The sequence below is a fragment of the Pithys albifrons genome, chromosome 1 (genome assembly GCF_047495875.1).
Source record: "Pithys albifrons albifrons isolate INPA30051 chromosome 1, PitAlb_v1, whole genome shotgun sequence".
NCBI lineage: Eukaryota > Metazoa > Chordata > Aves > Passeriformes > Thamnophilidae > Pithys > Pithys albifrons.
The window spans coordinates 606,139-632,120 of record NC_092458.1 but is presented as its reverse complement, the minus strand read 5'-3'; the positions used below and the strand labels follow the sequence as shown (position 1 = coordinate 632,120).

General features: G+C 38.0%; 1 protein-coding gene across 1 annotated transcript; it reads right to left on the bottom strand.

Annotated features, from left to right (window-relative positions):
• Nucleotides 1-519: 519 nt before the first annotated feature.
• On the bottom strand, nucleotides 520-25,569 carry CFAP47 (cilia and flagella associated protein 47). Its single transcript, XM_071574119.1, is given in 18 exon segments — nucleotides 520-570; nucleotides 1,398-1,529; nucleotides 2,903-3,025; nucleotides 4,100-4,230; nucleotides 4,851-5,095; nucleotides 5,790-6,006; nucleotides 7,196-7,292; nucleotides 7,398-7,587; nucleotides 9,666-9,818; nucleotides 10,343-10,586; nucleotides 13,606-13,798; nucleotides 14,500-14,735; nucleotides 15,268-15,523; nucleotides 16,078-16,236; nucleotides 16,902-17,130; nucleotides 19,265-19,403; nucleotides 21,838-21,953; nucleotides 25,412-25,569. Coding segments are annotated over 18 exon segments (3,069 nt in total).
• Nucleotides 25,570-25,982: the final 413 nt, after the last annotated feature.

Sequence of the window (25,982 nt, the reverse complement as noted above, 5' to 3'; positions counted from 1 at the left end):
TTAATGCACATTTAGTTTTTAATATCTCCTCTGAAGTTCTCCTTGATCATTTTCTCAGGAAGTTAGTATAGGAAAAAATGAAAAAAGATGAAGTAGGGAGCCACTTTGACATGCAGATAAAGCAAAACACTTAAACAATCTTACCAATTGCCACAATTTCTTCATACTTACCACATCTATGTTTATTTCAGCAAATCCTACAAATCCACCAATCCTGAGCACTTGTGCTCCTTCATTTCGCACTTCTACCTAAGGGAATGGACAGCAGAGTGGTTGCTGACAAGGTCATTCTAACACAACTATCTCACCAAATCTGTCATAATTACATGAAAAGTTTGACACAAAAACCCAATCCTACCCCACAGAGTGGAGAGAGAGATTCAGTATAAATTGTAATGAAAACATGAAAATAACTCTGCTCTTACAATATAAAGCGCTTTTCTATGGAAATATGAAGAAGTGAAGAAAATATCTTCATTTTCTAGAACACACATATACAGATTCTAGTGAGATGTGACTTCAAATCATGCCTTTGAGGCACACCATGTCAGGGATAGATTCGGCTGTCAACTAAAAATACAAACACAGACAAACTAAAAAAAGAAAACAAAACCAATCCAAAGTTTTAAGAAAGATCAGTCTTCCCCACTTCTGCAGACACAAATAATGTTGCAGGAGGGTGTATTAGAATGAGCAAGTTTTTTCCAACAGGAGAAAGATATCTCCAGCAGCTGTGAGGATTGGAAAGTGTATTCCAACACAAATTGCTTGACAGAGGTGCTGGTACAAAGTAGATATAATTTTTCCAAGGAATGCTAAAACTGTTGTAAAAATTGGAAAAAGAAGGATGCTAAGTTTAACAAGCATAAAATATGCAACCACAGAAGATGGTGAATCCAGGAACAAATTCAGAAAAAGTAGCAAAGTTCAAGCCCTTGATAGCATCCTTTTTCCCAGTCTCACTCATCTCAACAAGGACAAGCTCAGGAAGCTGCCATACAGTAAATAAAATATATTTGCTGCATGGCTATGATCAAATCTACTAGTAGATCCATCTCTGAGAAGACCAGAAAAAGAAGTCAAAAAGTTAAGATCGGTGGAATATTCCAATCCTGCCCCCTCTACGGATTTCAGAAACTGCAGGTGTGTCTACGTTATCTCCTAAAGACAATCACACGTTAGTTTCAACAGCTTGTCAGTGGTATAACATGAAACAGCTCAGACTGAGAGGCTGCAACAAAACAACAGAATAGGTTATAGCACTTATCATCTGCTGCAAGAAAACCTTTTCCTTAAAAGCATTAGAACACTGGACATAAAATCCAGGAGACATGTCAAAATGTACACACAAACGCAGCATAACCCTCAAAAGACAAAGTTCTTCCAGTCTGGAATACCTCCACTTTCTCATCAAAACTTATGTTTGTATTTGGAGTGAAAGTGATTTTGAGATCCATGTTGCCTCCCACAGGTACCACTCCTTCCGAGGGGGTGACTGTCAGTCCAGGCAGAGGGTTGGCATCACGAACCTGTGCAAACACAAACAAGAAACATACTGAACAAGGTGTTTGGATTTGTTTGCTTTGGTTCATGTTGTTTTATTTATATCAACGTCTATATCATAAAGGTTTTATATTCTTACAAGGGGAACATTTATAGCACATAATGTTACCTTGGACTTAGAAGTTTGGGGGAAAATGCAGGTAAACAAAATAAAGTAACAGATTTCTAAACATGATTAACAATTTCTACTATGAAATAATCTTTGTGCATCAATTAGAAACTTCAAGTTTTCAGATTGTTTTCATTATTAAAATTAAAACTTGCTATCTAGGAAGTCTTCAAAATATTCTACATCATATTTTTCCAGTGACAAATAAATTGAACACTTCTTTTTTGACATTCACAGTAAGAAGCTGGGACACAGAAACCCAATATTCTATAGTTCAGTAATAATAAGACAAGTAAATATTCAGTTTACCCAGAGTTAGTAAGATAAAATAGAATTTGTTCTCTTCTAATGCACTTCAAATAGATAACTTTTAAATTACAGCTACAGAAGTGATAATGACCAAGACCAACCAGCCATATCTTGGCTTAAGACTAATTGTGGAGGCTAAAAAGGCTGGGTACGTTTGTTTATCTTACTGGCTATGCTGATTTTACTCTTTCAGGCCAGTTGTCCAAGACTGCAGTAATATTTGTTATTCAATGCTCAGTTGATAAACATCCAAATATGGTACTAATCAAAATAAATTAATGATGTTTCTTTGTGCAACTATAATGAAGGAAGAAAAACTCTGAGGATTTTAATGAAAATTATTTTGCTTTACTAAATAAATACAGCAATTATCCTGTGATCAGGAGAACTCACGAGGTTAGGTTTCCTATTCATTTGTGTATCATGTCTACCCATTCTGGCATCTATCTCATCCCTTACTGAATTCATCATACAGCTCATCTTCCTCTCAGATGTTAGTCTAGCAAAGTAATCATGTGCTGTGACTGGCCTGAGTCTCTGCATGCACTGACTGTGCAGGCAGCATGGGGAGGGTGACCAGCCAGTTTGCTCTGTCTGTCAATGTGTGAAAACATCCAAGCTGTAACTGCTTTTCCACAGGGTACACCAATATGGGGTTCCACCCTCACCACTGGACCTCATGAAGCACCCAGAATCGTGTAGGCCATCACCACTTTGCTTGGCTGTTGGTCCATCAAATTTCACAGCGGGCAACAGAATTTCTATTCACATAAGTCTTGTTCTTCAGAAAACCAAACACAAACTTAAGTAGGTGTGCATTTAATAACTGAGAACAGAAAAACATAATGTGACCTGATAGAATTAACTCCCTTCTGCTGCCCCCCCAGGGAATTCAGTGTGCCAGAAATAACTCCAGCTTACTTGGAAGTATGCATGGTTACGTCCTACGTTTTGAAGAACTGCTGTCTTACAAGTAGACAAACCCATTGGACTATGAATGAAGGATATGCCTTCTGTCACAAACCGAACTTTAGTAGTACCAAGCTATTAAAAAAAACAAAACAAAAACGATAAAACAAGCAGTCTCTATAACATATTCCTAAGTACAAATAAATAATTCAGCCTATTTTTTATTACATCAAGAGATAATTACTCATGAAAATGCATAATTTGGAAGTATTCAAATAGACAAACAAAGCTTAAATGTGAGACAAGATTTATTCGATGTACTGAACTTATCTAGATTCAAATTAAACAGACAAAACGCCACAGATATTTCTGGACTAATGTCAAGACAAATAGAACTATTTTAATTCAATTTAACAGAACAAGCTCCATTAATTTCAGATGTGTGATCAGGACAAGATACTTCAGAGATATTAATAGCAGTTGTAATGCCAGTTTTCTAATTTACACACATCCTGTTTCCATCTGGTAATTTCAAAGGCTTCAAAACAAGAGGAATAAGAAAAAAGCTACTGGGGGGGGGAAAGAGAGGAAACAGGCATATCAAAAGTAAAAGTGATGTTTTCTTGGCTTCCAATGTAAGTTCTACAGTATGCAGCCAATACAATATGGAGGGGTGGGAGGGGAAGCTTTTCTTCTTCATACTCCCTGGCATGTAATGTAAGACAACAAATGACTAACCTAAGCTCAATATCACTGTTTAGAAGACTATCCAGAACACTTCTCAAATACTGTGTTCAAGTAACAATACAAGATTACATTAGAGCCTGTTGTTACCCTAAACTCTGAAACACCTTCCCACACACCCTGATTTTCTACTCCTTCAATATATATCTAAAGAACTGCTGGATAACCTCTCAACCTTTGTTAAGCTAAACTAAGCAAGCCAAGAACATTAATTGCCTCATGATATATAAGGGCCACCAAGCTGTGTTGCCAAAGGTGGTGTATGATCAAAAGCAACAAAAAGGCAAATTATCGTTGCCTTGCCTTCTCCATTATGACTTTGGAGCATATTCTTTTGTTAAACATGTCAAATAGAAGCCATATGAGGATATTTTTAATACATGACAATAGAAATATACTTAAGACAAGACTTGTTTGAAAAACCCACATATTTTTCTTCTCTAAAACTGCTGTATGAATTGTTACCTTTGCAAAACATTTCAAATTAATAGTGTTTCCTTTGCGCACACACAGGTTGAATTCTCCTTCTTCTGGAGAGTTGAACCCTGGATGCCAAACAACTTCACACTCCAGATCACTATAGGCCTCCACAATCCCTAAATATATGTATATAATTTATATATTATAGCATACACATGTACAATTATGAAATTACACTGTGAAATTACAAATAACATAAGCACATTAAAGTGAAATGACCTCCTGTTATTGAAGAATAAGCCTACATCTCCTCAGTGTTAAACAGCATGATTAAATAAGTAAAATTAGTGTCTGCATTCTCATGACCATTGCATAATTTGTCTATTAGTATCCTTCAGTAAAACTTACTCAAAGGTTCACTGGTGTTTTTCAGCCATGAGTTACTCTAATAGCATTAAAAATAAAAGAACTGACTATCGTTCTTGTAGAATAACAACTTTGGAAAACACCATCTACATTTTCTTGCTTGCAATTGAGTCTGAACTTCCATTAGCAGAAATATCTTTTCTCAAGAATCCGAGTACACCAAGCTCCTGATCCAGCCAAACCTTGTCAGAACTGTGTTATCAGTTAGTTCTTTAATAGTGGAGCTCCAACATAGTCCTGCAGAATACTATTATTCAAAGGAAAGAAGGTAAAACCTAAAAATACAGTTTATAGCATCAGCTGAGTGTTTGTGTTATTTCACATTGTTGACATTAGAGACAGAAGCACACACTGTATTTGCACAGTATACCTCTGGCTGGCTGTACAGAAAATGCAGTTTTTCTGTCTGTAGTTACAGGCTTCCAGGTAAAGGCAGCAGGATGGTTTCTGGGATTCAACACTCTGATGGTTGTTCTAAACTCTGTCTCTGCTAGGCAGCCAGGGATAGGATTTAAAATGAGTTCCCTTGCAGACAGCTGAAGTTCAATGGGTACTGCATTTGCAATTACCAGCACATGCCCAAGGTGTTGGTTGTTTATTTTGTACATGAAAGATCTGTAACATAAAAATACATGTTTCTCAATATTTTCATGCACTTATTGTGTTGTAGTCAGAGTAAAATTTATGGGAAATATGACCACTAGCAAGCAAATACTTAACAAAAGAATTGAGTGTGAACACACATAAGGACTGACAAGAGAAAGAAGTTTGTAATTGTTTTGCACACTACTTAAATCACATCAAAAGTGATGATTATCTCAAAGGATGGTCAGCCTCATACAGTCATTTTAGCAAAGTAAAGTTAGAGTTCATACCAGAAGGCTGGAAAACATATTTAGTTTGCCTACTATCAATTTTCCCAAGAGCTGCCTCAAAAGACCTGAGCACAGCTGTGGTGATGCAACACTGTGTTGGAAAGAGCACAGTGCTTTCCACAGTCATTTCTCCCAGTAAATACACTGCGAGAGCAGACTTTTTTCCCTGATATACCTGTACCTACATGAGCTTTTCACAGGAGAGGGGATTTTTTGTCTTTAAAAAGCCCACAAAAAACAACAATCAAAACAAAGCAAAACATTACTACAGTAGGAAAATTTTGCAACATAAAACTGCATTAATTATTGCACTGTCCCCATAAATTTATGTACACCATTAACAATTATCATGATTACATTTTGTTTAAACCAGGCAGTGATTCTTTTATTATTACAAGAAAATGTGTAAGTCAAGACAATTAAAAAACCCTTACCTTTTAAAGAGTCCAAGACTGCCTGTCTCAAATATAATCGGAATATTAATCTTTGTAAGAGGAGGCACCACCTGAGACAATGGAGATGTCCCCTGCAATTCCTCAAATTCAATCTCAATTTGTATCCATATATGAACTAACAAGTTATTGATGATGTGCAGTTCTTTGGTTGTTGTAGAATATACACAAACATCACCAAAATCTATAGTAGAAGGTCCTGGAATATATAAGAAATAAGATCATCAACAAAAAAAAATTAATGTAAGGAAGCATAACTACTAAAATATTACAATCAAAACATTTCAGTACTTCAAACTACAAAATCAGGAAGCTACAAAAATCCTGTAGCAGAACAAATTCTCACTAAAATCTGTAAGTGAATACCATGCATGTTCTGTGAATGTTTTCAGTAGTACAAAACTTAAATGACAGCAACATTTATTTCTTAATTGTGCTTGTTTTAGCCAGCTATTCAAATAGGAAAAGAAACATGCTCATTATTAAAGGTACTATTAATAACCACAAATACATCTTTTGGTTAAGCAGATATTTAAATGGATAGACAACCAGCAATTCACTGGCAGTTTATGTACATAACCTATTGATTTCCTCTCTGACGTGTCACCCTTTGCTTTAAGAACTCATCTCATCTGATGGTCACAGGATTATTTCACTACTCAATTTACTGCTATCACTAATTTTCAGGGTGGGCTGAAAACTTTAGTGCTCATGGCACTAATCAAACATCTTAAAAGACTTTTCTATTATTATGTTTATCTCATTCTCCCTTTCCCCATGTGTATTGGTATCTAACAAAGTTCTACATTGATTAAAAAAAGGCATAGAAGTTACTGCAAATTTTCATTTTGCTGCTATAATTTTACTGACCAAAAGTTGACCTTAAAATGGACCTGTAGTAGTGCCAAGTGTTGTTAATAGATGAGTCTCTCACAGGCTTTACAAGCTGTTACTTCCCATCAGAGCATTCTGCTTAAATTTTTTTGAAGGAGGATCCTGAAGTAGTTTTACTTTATGGGGATATCACTGTTCACTGTTAATTCCCAGAAACATTCTGAGCACTGCCATGAATCTTCCTGATATTAATACTGGTCCAGATACCATCAAATACCAAGGCATAAGGGTGTGAGCAAACCCTCAAACCACGCTGTCTTGATTTCTCTGTAGGCTGTGGCAGTCTTTAAACTCTTGTTATGCATGTTCATACCTAATCCTACCTCAGTATTTTCTGAGTAGTACAAGCTTTAGTTGAACACTACTGTAGACATGAAGCTGCCACCAAATCAAACTATTTTCTGTTTAGGGTGAACAGTTATAATCTTGTGTAACTATAAATAAGTGCTTTTATAACAACTACATGCATTTAGCAACCAAATTAAAAATCTTACCAATGAATATTTGATGAAGCTGCTTGTGTGTCAAAGTTAAACTGCAATCTTCCTTCTGCTGCGTAGAAGATGGCACAAGACTCAGCCAACCCCAAGTCTGTGATAAGCAGAAGACACCTTCTCAGAGCAGGATCAAAATTCTTCTGCTTTTTTTTATGGTAAACATATTATGTTCACATTGCTACTCAAGCATTCAACTTACTTCTTTATTTGTAGATTTAGATGTGATTGTTGCCAGTTTTCTACCAGTTAATAAGGAATTGTTATCTAAAGGAGGCATTTTCAACCATATCTTCTCTTTGGGAAAATCTGTGATTGAGATGTTTGGTGACTTAAGCCCTTCAACTGGTTTAATGCCTAAATTCACAGGATTATCATAAAGATAAAACTGCCTGCAGAGGAAAAAAAAACATGTAAATCTGAAAATTTGAGCATTCCATGATCTACACATTAAATAATTTAATATTTTTAAACAAAATAAATAATACTCTAAGTAGGAATATTTCATTATTTAAAAACTCTCAAGCACATAAAATGCCTTGAAAATTCTTCAATTTTTTTGTGTTTAGGCAAGGGCTGACATCTGTTGCACATTTGTGGCAACAGCTTTGTTAAATAGGTTGCACATATTACGGCTACAAAAATATAAATATTTTAACACCTAAAATCTCTCTTAAAGGACAATTAAGTTGTACAATCAAGGAGTTAAAAGTTTGCAACTGCCAAGATTACAAAGCATCCTTTAATGGTGTGTCTCTGAACTGGACCACTTACAGGCTAATTTTTAACACAATTAAATTTTTGATCAAAGCTCAGCTCCAATAAATCAATTTCACAAAATATGTGAAACTTCCAGAGATCTGACATAGATGATTTGTATGAAGTATTCCTACTTCTGCATCACGAAAATCATTACTATATTTAATACTAACACTAAAATTCATCTGAAACTCTGAAATTTTCCTTCTGTTCTGCTCCTGGTGCAGTGTACCTTGAATATATGTGTCAATGGTCATTTACACAACAGCTCACACACCACACCTGTCCTGGGTGAGCTGGCAAAATGCCAACTGTCCAGGACAGAAAGAAAGGGTTCCTCCTCTCCCCAACCAGCTAAGGAAAGAGAAGAGGGAGAGGGAAAAAAAAAATCTCAAAACCAGGTTTATGCTGAAACTAACTACATGTATTTATGCAGAAAAGGAGAAAATTAAGAGGAAATTACAACATAACACACACTTACACAAGTTACATGTATATAACAAGGAATAACTTCCCACTCCCCAGTTAATACAAAGCAAAGTCTATCACACTAGATCTGTAAGGACTCTGAGAGACACATGCAAGAAACAGAAAGAGTAACAACAAAAATGTTTCTACTTCCCTGAATGCAAACAAAATGCAAGCAGAGGCAGCAGGAGCAGGGCCCGGCATAGTAGAGGAGCTGCCAGATGTCCTCCTCTTAGTGCAGCCATGGCAGAACTAACCAAGCCACTGCCACACACTGGATTTTACACCCTTTGAGATGATGTAGTATGGTATGGAATACAATATTATTGGCTGGAAGAAGTCAGCTGTGAGCTGGCTCAGCCCAGCTTAAATCAGCTGACAATCCCAGGCTTAGCTGAACTTTAAAACCTAAGTTTAGGCCCACCTGGCTAAACCCATAACAACACCACAGTGTAGTTCCTTTCAAAAACACCAGACATCACCTGCATGCATAAAATAAATCCAGCTCTGCAGGCCTTGTCTGCATCATGAGGTACATGCTCAGAGCAAGGTAAATTGAGATTACAAGAATAATCCACTGGTACTACTAATTTTTAAATAATGGATCTTACCAACTTAACACTCTTGAGGTATTATTTATCTTCCTTTAAAGGATTTACAGGTTTTCCTTGTTTTAACATAAAACTGTAAAAGCAGCAGAGCTGTCAGTGCTGCTTTTCCATGATTTTGCTCCCCAAAATACCAATCAAATATACCAATTCATAAAGTGAGAATTTACTAAAAAGGTAAGGCTAGATGACCAGTAAGATTAAAGGATTGTATCTGCTTCATTCCACAGAACAAATAATCATTTACATACTGACTCCATCACTTGGGGCAACCAGACATCCTAGCTGGAAATACATATTTATTATATACAAAGAAAATACTCCAAAACAATCCATGTTATGGGTGTTTTTCCTATTACCCATAACCAACTCTTCTTAAAACTTGACATTTTAAGTACATTTTAAGTTCAATTTCAAGTGCCATGCCTCTATCCCTACATTTCACCCACAAAGTGATCTCTAGGTGTCCAACACAAAACAGGGTTTGAATACATTATGAATGGAGGTCCCCTGACCATAGGCCTTTCAGCAAATGTAGGTACATGATTGGTGCCACGAAGTTAATTCTGCACATATATACATACACTTTGCATATGAGCCCAACATATCTATTTTGCCTTCAAAAACAGTCTTACCTAACAGCATCTTCCTCTAAACGATGTTGTCTTAAACTGGAAATGAAGTCTGCATAGTATTTCTTATGTGCTTCTATTGATAGTCGTTCACAGTCAGTATAAGAAAATTCTGGATCTATGTAATTATATCTCTGAGTCTTTGTGAAAATAGTCCTAAATATTTAAAGAGAATTGTAGTTTCACTACATGAACAAAATGATTCTGAGTCTAGTTAGAAAGAAAACACACTGATCTTGACAGATACGTATTTCATTCCAAACATTCTTTTTATCACAGCTGATCGTTCATATTTGACCTTGCAAAGGCAATCACAACAATGAAATATTGAAACTGTAATAGTTACCTTTGTAGTTTCATGGAAAAAGGCAACTTGAGAAATTTATGTGCAAGAGACTCATGAATGCAATGAATTTTAAAGAACTTTCAGCAGGAAAACCCTTAGCAAGTAACAAATCTTGATCTACTGCATTAAAAAAAAATATATATATATATGTGTGTGTGTGTATGTGTATATATATATATATATATATGTGTGTGTGTGTGTATATATATATATATGTGTGTGTGTGTGTATATATATATATAGATATAGATATATGGATATATATATATATATATATATATACATATAAAAAACCAGTGAGTGGTTTTAAATATTAGATTCACATAACTCTCACCTGTACTGCTTCTCCCGTTGCCCAGGCCTAATGCTGGCTGCACGATCATTAGGGAAGGCTATAAGTGCATCATCCTCACGCCTCCTGTTTATCCGGTGAGTGTGAATTCGTGTTTGGGTTGATTTGAGCATGGCCACAGGTACTGTATCAGTGCACTGTATTGCCACAGCTGCTTTATCGGTGCACCTCTCTGTGCCATCAGGTACAAACTGTCCAGCTGCGTTGGAAATCATCGGTGTTAAACCTTAAAATTCAAAAAACCATGAAATTAATATTTTCTAAGCAAAATTCCAAGTATTAGAAAATATTTCAAATTTGCACTGGTCCATCCAGCAGTGCAACAGTCAGTCACCCATGCCACTGTGTTTTCTCAGACAAGAGGGAAGAAGGCACTCCCGTCACACCAACAGCCCACTGCCTCCCTTGGCCTTGATCACACAAAATATATCAGAGCTCAAACCACTGCCCTGCCCAGATGTGACATTTTGTCTTGCACAGGCACATGATCAGCACTCAGAGCAGCCTCTGTCAGGGCGCTGTTCATGCTGTCCTAAATCTTAAGGGCTGCAAACACAGGCATGCTTTTTGACAAAGAACTCCCAAGCTATCACAACTAAAAGGACAGCTCAGACATTTTTCACTCTAGTTTTATAAAAGTATATATATATTAATGTTAAAGAGAAAAATGACAGCAGAAACCAGGCTCACCTGTTCATAGATAAAGGCACATATTTAACACAGCTGTTGCCATGAATGACCCTTCCCCCAAAAACAGGACTCTGAGCCACGTTAGTGTAGGGTAAGATAAAAAGTAAAGGTCCTTTAATATCACAGGCCTACAGCCCACAGGAATACAGGATGACATCCATGTGCCCCAGTTCTTGTTTCCATGGCTTTTATAATAAGATCCCTCCAATCATTGCTTTACACATTTCTCAGTCCAGCCCCAGTCCCACCCCTGGTCCAACCCCTGGAATTGGGTCTGGGGTCGTCAAGACCCTCTGTCTTCATCAACTCTTCTTCCTCAGGCACACAAAGGTCTCTTGGAGTTCATCAAGTTCAGGCTTTTGGGTCACTCTGACCTGTGTTTATGTTTCATTCTGTGGGTCTCTGATATCCTTCAGCTCTACCTTGGAAAGGAGTCTGAACAAGATTAATTAACTAAAGGAATTTGAGCTCCCTGTTCTGGGACAGGGGTAGTGATAGAAAGGCATTAAACTGTTAGAAATATTAACCCTCTAAAAATCTACAACTACTGTGTTCCTAAAATCTACAAAATGTGAAAATCAGAACAAAAACCCCTTTGGCATCACAGCACTATAAATAAATAAATCCATACTTCAACTGCCCTTTCCTGACTCACTTGCAAAAACCCCAATTATTACTAAATATATTTGTTTTACCCAGTTTGGCCTGACTTTACTCCAAAACGGCTACCAAAAAAAGACCCAAAAAAAACCAAAAAAACCCCCAACACACTAACCAAAAACTACTTCTCACCCTCTAAACCACAGGAGTGATTACAACTTTCACTGCCCAGAGAGGCACAGTTTGCAGGAAGCTTCGTTCAGGTGTCTCCCTTGCCTTCAACTGAATACAGAGACACAAGTCTCTTCTCTGACACACGCTCATCCACACAGACATGGAGAAGACAACAGGCAGAAAGAGAACCATTCATATATGGATCTGAAAAAAATTCGCTTTTCTTCCACACTTCAATGAGGCTTAAAAGCAAAACACAAATTTCAGCAGCCTAAAGAGTACAGACATGCCTCATAACCTCTGTATAAACCTGCATGCAGGAGCAGAATGGGGATATTAATAGAGCAAATGGTAGACAAGAGCATATAGAAAACCTGAAAATCTTGAATATTACATTAAATCTTTGATTTAAAAAAAAAAAGCAAACCACTTCTTTCAATTGTTTCTGAAGTAGGAAAACTGAAGTAGTTTTGGATTTCAGCAATAAAACTCAAGAAGTGCCAAACTTAAGTTTCTCATCAATTCCTGATGGCCATAGACTTGAAATACATTCCAGAAAGTAGCAGGAAAATCCACTGGCTTATCAACCATTCTGGTACTTGCAGAAAGAATCATGGAATCACAGAATGTGCTGAGTGCAAAGGGACCCATCAGGATCATCAACTCCCACTCCTGGCACTGTACAGGACAGCCCAAGAATCACACCATGTGCCTGAAAGTGTTGTCTAAACACTCCTTGAACTCAGACAGGCTTAGTGCTGTGACCACTTCCCCAGGGAGCCTCTTTCAGTGCCCAACCATCCTTTGGGTGTAAACCTCTTTCCTGATACCCAGCCTACACCTCCCCTGACTCAGCTTCATGCTGTTTCCACGAGTCCTGTCGCTGGACATGAGAGGGAAGAGATCAGTGCCTGCCTCTCTGCTTCCACTCATTTTATCCTGACTTCCCTGTAACTTTCTCTTTTTACTTCCCCACAATGAAAAAATGGGCATTGCCTTCCTGCTTCTCATTAGCAAGTACATCATCAAGGTGGCAGCTCCGAGTTCAGGGTGTTCAAATTCCCCTCCTTACCTGTGCACAGACACCACGCACACCAGTGCACTGGTTCCACCTGCAGATGCCACCACATATGCGAAGGCAGAAAAAGCTACATTTCCTGCCAGAGGTTTTCAAATCCAGTAACAGGCTTATTCAAATCTATTGTAATTTGTTCCTGGGACATGTTAGGAACATGAGGAACAAATCAGAGTCTAATTATTGCATATCCTGAGAGATCCTTTATGCTGGCCAAGGTTTCACAGGATGGCAAGACTCAGTGGATGTGGGACAAGTGGCAGGTTGCATTAACTGGCAAGTTCATCTGGCAGTAGCAACTTTCAATCAATAAAGAATACTCTGATATCTTTCCCACCATCTTCCTGTGCTTTACATATCTCTCAATTTACAACTCAATCATATTAGCACTGTGTAATGGCATTGCTCTCAAAAACTGAAGCTTTTGTTTTCTAATTTATAAAATTTAAATAGTCATACAAGGAAAGTTTATGACTTAATAGTTTTTTTTTGATAAAATGGAGGGGAGGGAGAAGGGTACCATTATTTCAGCCATTTCTCTGTACACTTATGGGTATACATCATACAACTGAGCATTCCCTGAAGTCCCAAAGAGATATTAGTCTTTATAAACAAAGTAAGGATACTAACAAAATCTCTTTCAAAATGCCAAATATGTAATTTTAAAAGATTTTATTGCTTTTCACTCATGTTTTTAGTATCTTACCAGGATTGCTTTTGAACAGAATTTTTTTTCGTTCAGCTTTGCACACACCAGTAAAGCTCAAACATAGTTGGTGGAAGGATATTTTCTTCAAATCATGCAAATTATTTTCATCTAGTACTGTACCAATGATATCAATAATTTGCTTCATCTTAAATATTCCTATTTGACGTGGAGAAAATGAAATCATCACATCCTGGAAAAGAAAACTCGTTCTGAGACATATGAGGCAGAAATGCAGAGTCAAGTTTTGTGTAATTCCTGTATAATTTTGAGTCACTTCTCTCCACACTTATCTCTAACTAAGGCAGGTGTTCAAAACTGGGCTTTTAGAATATGCCAACAGAAAATACAAAAAAATCAGCAATATAAGGTAATATAAAGGTGCTACACATTAGAACACAACAAAGTCTTACTTGCTCATTTTTGAGGTAAGTTGTTACAATTTGTGCCCTGAGTAACTGGTTTGGGAAATCATAAATGTCTCCATATTTAACATACATTTGGCAAAGTCTCTTCCATTAAAAGAAATGTTATCTCACTTGAATATTTGTAATTTACTGAAAGAAATTAAAAGTATCCTCCAAAAATATTTGAGTAGGAATCAATCTTCTCAAGTCAGTGTAATGCAAAAAGAAAAAAGACAGACAGGTAAAACTTTTGTAAAGTTGCTTTAGAGCTACAATTATTTTTTCCAAATTTAAACTAACATTTGGTCCTTCCTGGAGTACTGGAAAAAATGTTAAGAGACCTTACAAAATGGGAAAAAAATTATTTAGCTCGTATTAAAGCCACTGTTACTGAAATAAAATTGTTCTGATTTACAAGAAATTCCACTGCTAACCACTGTAAAATACTCTGTGTGGCTACATAACCTCAGAGAAAAGAGGTACTTACCTTTACAGATTTCTTTTTAATTTTTCCTTTTGCAGGAGAAATATTAAAGTGAGCGACCTTGCGGAAGCTGAATGTCACTGGGAGGGACTCAGACTCATTTTTCAGTGTGCACAGAACCTGTGTTTGCTCACCCAAATAACAGTCCATAAAATTAATCTCTGGTCCTGGATTAAAACTTATCATCACAGAAAGCCCTGAACCTGTCAAAGCTAAGTCCACGTGAGGAGGATGAGTCCCTGCATCAAACACAGAACAAATAAAACCCCTTACACACCCCTTAGCTTTAAACAGAAAAGTCATGCTGTAGTTCTATAGTCAAAAACCAAAACAATACACAAAACAATAGAATTTATAATGCAATTTTCTATATATGCAACACAGCCATGTTTACTTAAAATAGCTGGTAGGGAATATAATGACTCATTAAGCAAGTTGAGGATGAACAAATATGCACTGAAAATACACAAAACTGGTATGACAAAAGAGGCAGTGACTTGCAAATGGCAGGAGAGGTTATGTCCTCCAAATATGTGCATTTGTGACTAAGTCCTAGTGCTCACTAGTGGCAGGTGTGTCCATGATACACGAGTCACCCCTTTCTAATGTTCAATGAGCATTAGAGATGTAAGGTACTTTATTTGTATTGATAAAAACAAAGAAATGAAGCAGATTTCCCATATAAGTAGAAATATTTTAAAGAAAATAAATTAAAAAAATGAATCAAGATGCACAGTTTCAGCATCCATAAATACATCTCTGATAACATACTTGTGGTTGCTGTGGCACCATCACCGAGGGCCTGCCGATAACCATCTCTCCTCCCAACAGTTTCAAATCTCAGAAGGAGGTCATAATCTTGTTTCAGTGAGGAGTCACTCCCTTCAATGTCTCCTTTAAATTTCCTGTAAGAGTCACAATCTCTAATTACAAGATGGGATAAAAAACAAGCCTTGAAACATTTTTCATCATCCAGTCTGGCTTCTTTGCTGTCAGCTACAGCTTGAACAAATGATCTTCTTTCTGCCTTTCACAAAATGGAAATAAGTAACAAGTTTAATCTCATAGGTATCTTTTTGCTTATAATACTAATCATTTGACATCTTTTCCAGTCTACAACTGTTTTCTAAACTAATATTACATGCAGGATAATTACTCATATTTAGAGTTTAAGTAAGGGAAAATGGCAGGAGTGCATTTTCCTTTCCCTTATTCAAGAATAAATGTTCCTTTATACTTTGGGTGTTTTTCAATGGAATGACAGTTTTGTAAAATCTTTCACTCTCTTGCTGGTTCATCTATGGGAAAATCTATTAAAAGTCTTGTTCTCACAACATCAGTTTAACCAATTCTTGGTCCAAATACATCCCTAATGTTTTATAAAACATAAAGTCACTTCAGAATTTGCTTTCTTATTTGTACTATCACACCAGGAAATTTCTTTTAACACATGTAAATACATAAGAAGTTTTTCAGAAGAAAAAATTTGCAGACACATTAACTTAAAATCATTTTCTCTAACACAGCTCTTGTAAAATAGTTTAGACCAATCAAGTTGTGTATCTACTTGGTACCACTCACTCACTCTGGGCTAAAACACAGTGTAACCAAAGATTTCTCATAAGGTAGCAAAGTTCCTTCATTGGGAGTGCACAAGATCAAGGTGGAAGTATCTACATTTCTGTTTTTCAGGTTTAAGTCGTGTAAAAGAGCATCTGTACTCCTCTGAAGATCTGTCCCCTAAAAAATAATCAGAATATTAAACATCAAATAGTTCAGCCTGTTCCACTTCCCCTTTTGTGCTTGCTTTTTTCCTATACACGTTTTCATGCACAAAGACATAAGAAATAGCATTGGCATAGTTACACATCACAAGGATAATTAGCCAATTTTTAAACACCAATTTCATTTCAGCATTTGGAATTCCCTTTTTCAAACATGATGCTCACTTAGATGATTTCATGTTTGAGAAAAACAAGTGAAACCACAGATGCTTAACATCTTAGAATACCAAAATGTATTTTGATAACTCCTACTAAATAATAAAACCTGTAGGAGTTAAAGCAAAACTGCTCCCAAAAAAACCTCCAAAGAGACAAAAAAAAAAAAATCCTACCAGCAAAACTAAACAAACCACACCCAGAAAACTCACTCAACATTGCTAAGGTTAAAATGTCACATAGTGAAACAGAATTAATTCATTAAAAAATTCAATTCCAAGGTTAAATTATAGTAAAAAATGTATTGGTTGGCCAGAAGTTTCAGAAAGCCCACAGATCAGGAAATGGTGTGACACAGGGAACAGTGTGAGAAGTACTAGAAGATGAATGTTGAGACATAAATAGCACAAAATCAGAAATGAAAACACGTTTTCAACTACAAAAAAAAGCAAAGCAGTTTCCTACCATCTCTCCCCCAATGGCATTGTCTTCCAGTACTGCTACCCAGTCCATACTCTCCGGACTTTCGTTGTATAAAGAAATTTCTTCAGTCTTTGATGTCCCAAAGTAAACTGGTCCAAAGTTAATGCATTTCAACACTTTTTCACAAGAAACTCCAAGAACTTTAAGAACTTGTTCAACCACGACAGCTTTGATCCACACTTCAGTGCAGCCACGACCTTCCAACTCCACTCTGTCAGTAAGAGTAGAAAGCAGCAACAGGTAATGTAGAAAAGTGCTATAAAAATCAGTTTGGCTGTTTGGCTTATATCAGAATCTGTGCAGAAAAAATAACCAGATCCAAGCACTAAAATCAATGGCTTTCCACAGACAAACTAAGCAGGGAGAGCAGAGCAAGGAGGGTGCACTTGACAATTACCTAAAAGGAATTTTACCATCAGGAAAAGTCATACATTACATGGTGGAGCTTCAGGTTTTGGAGTTTTTTTCTCCCCTTTTCTATTGGTTGAAATTATAGGAATGATATCTGAAAAGAACCAGAGGTGTCCCCACACAATATACACTGCTCTTAGTTCTGAGAATCTTTGTATATAGATACCAATTTTAGCACATAATATTTAACTTTCTCTTAGGGAGCTGCAGGTGAAAGTTCATTTGATTAAGCATAAAAGAACTGCTGCTGTTCCTGCCTCAATGCCTGACCTTGATGCCAAAAGCCACCAACAGATCACGTAGATACAGCACAAATTTTTGTTATTATAATTCTACTGGAACAAAGCATATTTGTTCTTGGTGAACAAAAGAATCAAGCAATAATACACCTTATTGTTCTAAAACAATCAACGAGCCTTTTGAATAGCCTTGGAGCTGAAAAAAATAAAAAATGAAAAATAGAAATCTTTGTTTTGAATGGTCACGTGTAACTGAACGAGGGATCTGGGAGTCTAAATATCATCTTTCAGCTTCAGAAGCAGGAGTACAGGACACTCCAAGGCAGAAAAGAAACTGCAAAATCTCTAAGAGTAGAACCCTCTGAGAATAATTGTTTTTGCACATAGAAGAAAAATGTTTAGAGAACATGGTAAGTGGAAATAAGCAAAGTGTTTTCATGAAAACTGCACTATTTCTCCAAGTCAAATTCCTGTCGAATATCCACTGCAAGACTTTATATAATGTTTGTTTAAACACATATATACACACCTGTACATGTATGTATTTGTGAAAGGCTTCACAAGAAAATATAACATTTCATTTAGTCTACAGAATTTAGCAGTAACTAACAAGACAGGTCAAATTCACTGAAAGAATTACATAGAATTTAGGGCAGGAAATTTCTGAAGGATGAAATCTGCAAAGACAGGAGCTGTTTTACCAAGATGAGGTGAAGAAAATAGTGGTGGCAGCCCAGGCAGCCAAAGAAATGCAGAAAGCAGGACACGCAACCAAAATGTTGCAACTTGGTAGCAAAAGAAAAAAATCATATGAAGGGGGCTGTAACTGTGAAACAATTGCACAGATACCAGCCTCCCTTTCACTCTAATAAAATTTTTCTCCTGTAATTTCATTTCCTTTTCCAACAGCCTGCCAAAAGCAAGAACAGAAAGAAATGAACTTTAAGCCTATCTTAATAATTCAAAACAAGACTAGAATTTTCCACACATACACCCCTCTTCTCACACACCCCCTCCCCCAAAAAAACAAAAAACAACAATAAACACCCCACAACAAAACAACCACACCCTACTCCCAGGCTGCCCTGAGAGGCTGTGGACTCCTCATCCCTGGAATTGTTCAAGCCCAGGCTGGATGGGGCTCTGGGCAGCCTGGAACAGTGGAAAGTGTCCCTGCCCATGGCAGGAGGTGGAACAAGAGAACTTGCCAGCCCAAACCGTTCTGTGATTCTATACAGTACACATTTCAAAATAATCCACTCTTCAAAGTCAGTGGCTGCAAATATATTCTCTGCATTGAAAATAAGATACACCAAAAGACACCATAATATTTCTGAGGCTCCCTAAACATGTAGTGCTAAAAGAAAATTAGCAGTGGCAGAAGCTAAGGAAAGTAAGGAACACAGGATGTGCAGAAAGGTGAAAGACACCAAAGGTCTTGGTTAGTTTTGTTTTGAGAGATGTGCAAACATCCCATGTCGTTATGAGTTGTAAGAGATCTTTATTAACACAGACAGGTGCACAATTTATACATTGCTGTTCTTTGCAGATAATATAATCATCAAATAAATGTAATAAAAATAAATGTGAAAAACAGCAATAGACACTTAGGAACTTAACTTTTTATATAAAAATTCATAACAGATATTAGAATTAATAACAGACAAAAATGGAATTTTTCATTCATAAACTCACTTCATCACTTCTTTGATGATTCTGGGTACATCTGTACAGATATCCACCTTGACTGTCCTTTTAGATCTCGGCTTCACCATTCCCTTGGTAGGTGTTATGTTAAGCAGGATGTCCCCATCATATGATATTGCAAATACACCTAAAAACCAGAGTAATAAATAGATTGCTACACAATATAAAGTAGTAGATTTATATTCTTCTACTACACACTTGAAACGACACAGCACATTATGCAGATGTTCACATGCAACACATTTTCCTATGGAAATAGGAAACATGGATTAACCTTTATAAAAACTATTTCTAATAACGAGTAGATCATTATTTCCAGGCTTTCTTTAAATATTACACTCACATGTCCAATGCCACTTTGCAAGTTGTGATTGTAACAGAAAAGGTACTCACTCTGGAGCACAAGTGCTGTGGGGAGAGGCTGAGGGAGCTGGGGGTGTTCAGCCTGGAGAAGAGGAGGCTCAGAGGTGACCTCAGCACTGTCTGGAACTCCCTGAAGGGAAGTTCTGGCCAGGTGGGGGCTGGTCTCTTCTCCCAGGCAATAGGACAAGGGGGTACGGGCTTAAGTTCTGCCAGGGGAAATTTAAGTTGGATATCAGAAAAAAATTCTTTCCAGAGAGAGTAATCAGGCATTGGAATGGGCTGCCCAGAGAGGGGGTGGATTCCCCATCCCTGGAGACTTTTAAACTGAGATTGGCCGTGGCACTGAGTGCCATGATCTGGTAAATGGACTGGAGTTGGACCAAGGGTTGGACTCGATGATCTTGGAGGTCTTTTCCAACCCAATCGATTCTATGATTCTATGATTCTATGATTGCAAACAAAAGTGGCTGTCTTGTGAAGCAGCTGTAACCTTTTTTAAGTCACAGCCTCTTTTGGACACAGCTCTAGGCAGCTCAGGTGGCCAGAAGGTTAAGAGCACACTGCAGGTAATCACAGCTTTTATGGTTTGGTATGTGCACAACACAAGTTATTGCAGAAGAGAACACTAAGTATTTCTAGTTTATAAAAATACTTTTAAAAATGTGAAAAAAAAAATCTTAAATTTCTATTTAACCAGTGACACTAATTATCTGTCCTTATATCAGACACATAAAGAAGTTGTTTCAAATGTTGTGGAAAAATTCACTGTTTGACCTGAGATAAAAGATAATTTTTGATTGAGATTAGAAGCAGGAACAAAGGAGTTGTTTTGTTCATGGGATGACATGTGAAAAGCAATCCTTGAGTCTCAGACCAGCACACAGCACTTCCTGCTCAAACAGTTTATGTGCTGCCTGCCACTGTAACCTACAGGTTCACAGCTCTTCCTTTCCCTGCCCTCAACACATATTTTACTAACCACCACCCTCATTTTGTCTCTCCAATTCTACAGCTCCATCACACAGACTGTGTGTATCATGCAGAGTTTATAACCAGAAACAGTTCCCTGCACAAGATGAAAATATTAATGTAATACAAATTAGTTGTAGATACACAAGTAATGTAGGTTATTTCATTTTCTTTACCTAATCATAATTACCCAAAATAAGAAGTTAGCACATATGAGTAGGAGCTGATTTATATAAACTATACACTACAGCATTGAGTTCAAGTGGCTAGGAAAAAAAAAAACACTCATTTTGCTTTATTAAAAAGAAATCTGCTTTAACTGGAGAGAAATTTGATTTTTGTTTTCTTTTGCTTTAATACTACAACCCATCTTTCTGTTTTTGCAGTCATGCATATTCTCTTGGTACAATACCTTGTGAAAATCTAGAAGACAAAGGTTCACATAACCTTGGCCTAATGTAAACAGAGACAGCTTGTAATAGAACACAAGGCTGTGCAACTGAGGAAAAGAAAAATATTAACTGTCTTAAATTTATTGTTTGAAATTCAGCATAGTTGCCACCCTTCTTCTGGAGAAAGGTGTCTGCAGCTTTGTCCAGTGGAACAGGCAGTCAAAGGGGTTATTTGGATCATATAAACATTCTTCTGCTCCCTTGCCCACGTTTTTTATTCTCCTTGGAAAGGTCCCTCACAGAAGTTGAGGAATGTGCATGTTGTAAAAGCTCCATGATGTCAGAAGCTTTGGCAGCAAGATGAAAGACCTCTCATTATGTTCTAGCAATAAATATGGTTCAATTCCTGTCCTAGAGCACTTGAGCTCTGAAAGCACAGGGAGCTTTTAGTTGTTTATTTAATGGACAGCTCTGGGAATCACAGAAGCACGAAGAGAACTAAACAAGAGCAGACAGGATTTGCTGCCATTTATGTTGTGCATACTAAGAAAATGAGCAACTGTTATTTTACATCTTTCAAGATGAGACTAAAATAGAGAAATCATAAAATTTGCGAAGTTTTAAACCATTTTTTCTTTTCTAAATGGAAACACAGCACTGCCCACAGAAGCAATGGCCCATGTACAACACCTTCATCTACAATACCTGTAATCTGCATAACCCAGAATTTCAGTTAGTTTCTGCTTGGCCACTGAAGTGTTAACTTGCATGAAATTACACTTTCCAAGAAAATAAGATAGTATATATATTTTAATTTAATGCATGCTAGGTATTTACCTGAAGATGATCCATGGTTAACAATTGTAATCTCTTTACTAATTACTTTATTGCTTGCTATCATTTCACCAAAATCCATCTCTGACTCGATTTCCAGACGACAGTACGAAATTAATCTGTAGACAAAAGACACCATTATATTTCCCAAAACCTCTGCATTTTGAAAGAAAATGCACTCCAGGCACTCCAGTGCAAGAGACTTCTCCTTTTGTCCTGGTTCTCCTGCCAAGGTTTTTGTAACTCACTTCAGCACTACAGCATACACAGTGAAGGTGTGAAAAAGAGGCAGTTACCTACCATCTTGTTTAATGACTAACTACTGGAACTTTAAAACAATATAGCTTTAAACCATCAGTCAAAATGGAATGTATAGATTTCTATTTAATTTTAAATACTTTATTATAGTACTGCAAATAAAACTATCTTAAGAGAGTTGCATGACAGAGTAAGACCAAAGTTAACATTCACCACAATTCATTATCAGCTGCCTGAACTAAAAGCAAACAGGTGTGCCAGTGTCCATTTAGTCTCTGTGTTTGATACATATTTTATGTGACTCTGACAAAACTTATTATAACAGACAGAAGTGGGTAATGACAAAAAACACAAGGTATTTCTATTATTTATTAGCCTCATTCAGCATCATGACATCCGTGTATTGGATACTGTTTAGCCATAATGAAAAGATCACTCTTGCTTCAAAAACCTTTTTTTTAAACACCACAATTTTTAATATAATCACACCTCTGATCTCACATAAAACTGTTTCAAATCAATTGGAATTTTATATCAACACAGCAGTCTATCTCCTCTGAGCACAAATAGGAACATGCAGGAACAATTACATCTCATGATCTGCACTACATTACATGCAGGACAGAAGACTAAAGGGAGAAGGAAGAAAAATATCCTTGGTCGAATGAGGCAGGTCCTGCTCAAACACACTATTGCATAAAGGGCAAGGAGGACAAAAGAAGGGAGAGAGGAAAAAAATTTATTCAAGAAATTCCCCAAAAGAATTTGTTCTCGAGAATTTTTAAACACTGGTTTCAATTCTCTTTAATAATTTATTGTAATGCAAAAAGAATAAATTAGTAAATTTTTGAAAGGGATGGTCTAATCCAGCAGGATGTGGTTAAAAAAAAGTTCAAAGCAGCAACAAAAGGGGACAGGGTAAGAATTTCCTCTAGGTCTCACTAACACCCAACTGACATCAACACAAGGTCTCATGGTACATGAAAATCTGCTTGAAAGGCCCACAGCACCTCCAATTTCAGGGGCAAATGAAAGAAAAAAACAGAAGCAGCTGACAGAAAGCTCCCTTTCCCCTCAAAAAAAAAAAGCTAGATTTATTGTTGTCAGGAAACATCTGTTTATATTCAACACCTCCTGCATCTTTCATTGAACAGAATACCCAGGTAATCCACTAGGACATAGCAGGAAATCCAGCAGGCAGTTTTCCCCTCCCTTGCAAAGTCACACAGTAAAGTCTAGAACTTCTCTGGTGTTTCAGTCTCCTTACAATTCATACCATCCTATGCACAATGGGCTTCTGCTCTTTATGTCATTTAAATAATGTTAATTTCTGAAAGGCAATCTTCCCGTTAGCCTCTAAGTTTTGTGTTCTAATTTATGCTTGAAATACTCAAATGCAATGTACTACTTGCTGATTCTGTTGTCTGAGCACATTCTTTTATTCCTTTGGAATTCTCCTAGCAGTATAAATACTCAGCTAAAGGACATTTGTTATGTACATCATGATTTTGGGCTTGATTTCTAAAGAATAGCCATGTTTTAATTTTGAGGTGTGAAATCTACCTTTTCTCTAAAGAGAATTAAACACCCAAGGATATTCATTCTATACAAGAAAAGTAAATATATTGTACTAGAAACTTTCAATGAAGCCTATGGAAAATGCTTTGCGAGCTAAATTCCTTCAAAGGTATTTCTTGGCCATGCACTATGACAGCTCAAGGAAGGTTATTTTTCAATTCTTGCACTCTAGGAATGTAATGCCTCAGAAAATTTTTCAGATGAGTCGTCCACTTCAGAGCCTTGTAATCACAGATAGCGACATAAGGTCGGGAATGAGAAAGGTGTGTTGTACTGCCCTCTCTGGAACTCAGCATGTGAATGGAATCTTGTTCCCCAGCTGTCATATTGGTCATCTCATCTACTACAGCATTAAAACAGAGCAAAAGGCACAAGTAAATCACAGAAGTGGAAACTCTTAAGCTGTGATTCAGTAACCTTTTCTAAAATTGACTCTGCCTTTCCACTTCTGTAGCACATGAAAAATTGATAATAAGACTGGTGAAAACCTGCAAAACAGCCCTACCAAATCAAGCACTCTCTCTCAACTGTTTCCAGCTCACACCAAAAGTCTTTAGCAACAATGCAAGAAAAATCAAGCTGCCACTCTTGCCCTCAAAAGGAAAAGCTGACTAATCACATAGTGAAATTATTCAAGGTACTTCAGTGATCTGACAATTGTTACATAATTAAAAAGCAATAAAATACTAACTGCTGGGTTTTGCTGGACCCACACAGGTTAAAACTCAAGGACTAAACTGGTTAGAATTGTAAAGATGCATTGGTCTTTAAAATGTCTGGCTATGCAGTGATTTTTCCAGAATGAGTCAGATGCTATTAAGAGGAATCATAATTCCTTGAGAGAACATGATAAAACTTTTCTGAGAAAGCTCTCAGCAAGCAAGTGCCACAAAGGAAGTACTCCACTCAAAAAACCCGTAGAATACAGTCCAGAAATGAGGTGACAGAGCTACCACTTCATTGAGTTATTGTTCACATAATAGCAAAATGACCCATTTCTACAGAATAGGTCCCTGGAGTAACAAGGAACTCAAGGGCTTCTTAAGGGATAAGTTCTGGAGACAGGAAAGCCAGGCAGGAAGGCAAAGCAGAATTTGGTACCAACAAGGGACTTGATCGTAGAATCACTAAGGCTGGGATAGCCCTCCCAGACCATCGAGTCCACCTGTTCATGGTTTATGCAGTATGTATGTATCTATGGCTAAACCTCACCAACGAAGAGTTGGGCAGGGCTCTCCCCACGTGGGTGTGCCCTCCCAGCCTGTGCAGTGGATTTTTTAGGTGAGGCACAGTGTGCACAGAACTGGCCCCACCGATTAAGTCCTAAGGTCCATTTGCCACGGCCAAGCGAGCTTGGTCAGTGACAGGGAAGTCCTCGGGACTGTCACAGCACCCGGTACTAACCGGGGCTGACCCTGCTGAGCATCCGAGATCTGACAGGATCAGGCGGCGGGGAGGCATTTAAATGACCTACTGAGACTCGAACTCAGGACCTTGGGATTCGAGAGTCCTCTCCTTTACACCACGGTACCGCCCCTAGCTGCTGTAGTAAGACATGCAAGAAACCCCGCTGCCTCCTACCGAAACTACGGATTTAACAAACAAGAAAGCTCTCTCCAAACCACCCACGACCTGGGGAGAATAACGGGCTGGGGAGATCAGAGGTCCTTTCCCTCGGCCGCTGTGACCTCGGGCTGGAGCGCCGCGGGCGGCCCCCGCCGCCTCCCTGCGGTGCCCTCACCTGCGGCCGGAGCGGCAGCGGCACATGCAGGCGGCAGCTGCCCGCCCGCAGGTCCTGCACGGCGCAGGTGATGCGGCCGCAGGGTCCGTGTCCCCGAGCGGAGGCAGCCTGGTCGGGGCGAGGAGCGCCCTGTGCTCGTCCCTCTGCCCGTTCGCCATGGCCGCGGCCGCGGAACCGGCGCTCGGCAACGGACGCGCGGCGCTGATTGGGAGAGAATTAACGGAGCGACAAAGCCCCACCGAAAGGGCGGTCCCGTGGTATAAAGGAGAGCACTCTGGACTCTGAATCCCAAGGACCTGAGCTCGAGTCTCAGTGTGGACATGCCTGGCAGTTCAATGCCTTCCTGACATCCGATGCCGTCACATCTTGGATATTCAGCAGGGTCAGCCCCGGTCAGTACCGAGTGCTGTGACAGTCCCGAGGACTTCCCTGTCACTGTCCAAGCTCTCTTGGCCGTGGCAAATGGACCCTTAAGACTTTAAGTCGGCGGTTCTGCACACGCTGTGCCTCACCTGAAAAATCCACTGCGCAGGCTGGAAGGGCACATCAGGTGGGTAGAGCCCTTCCCAAA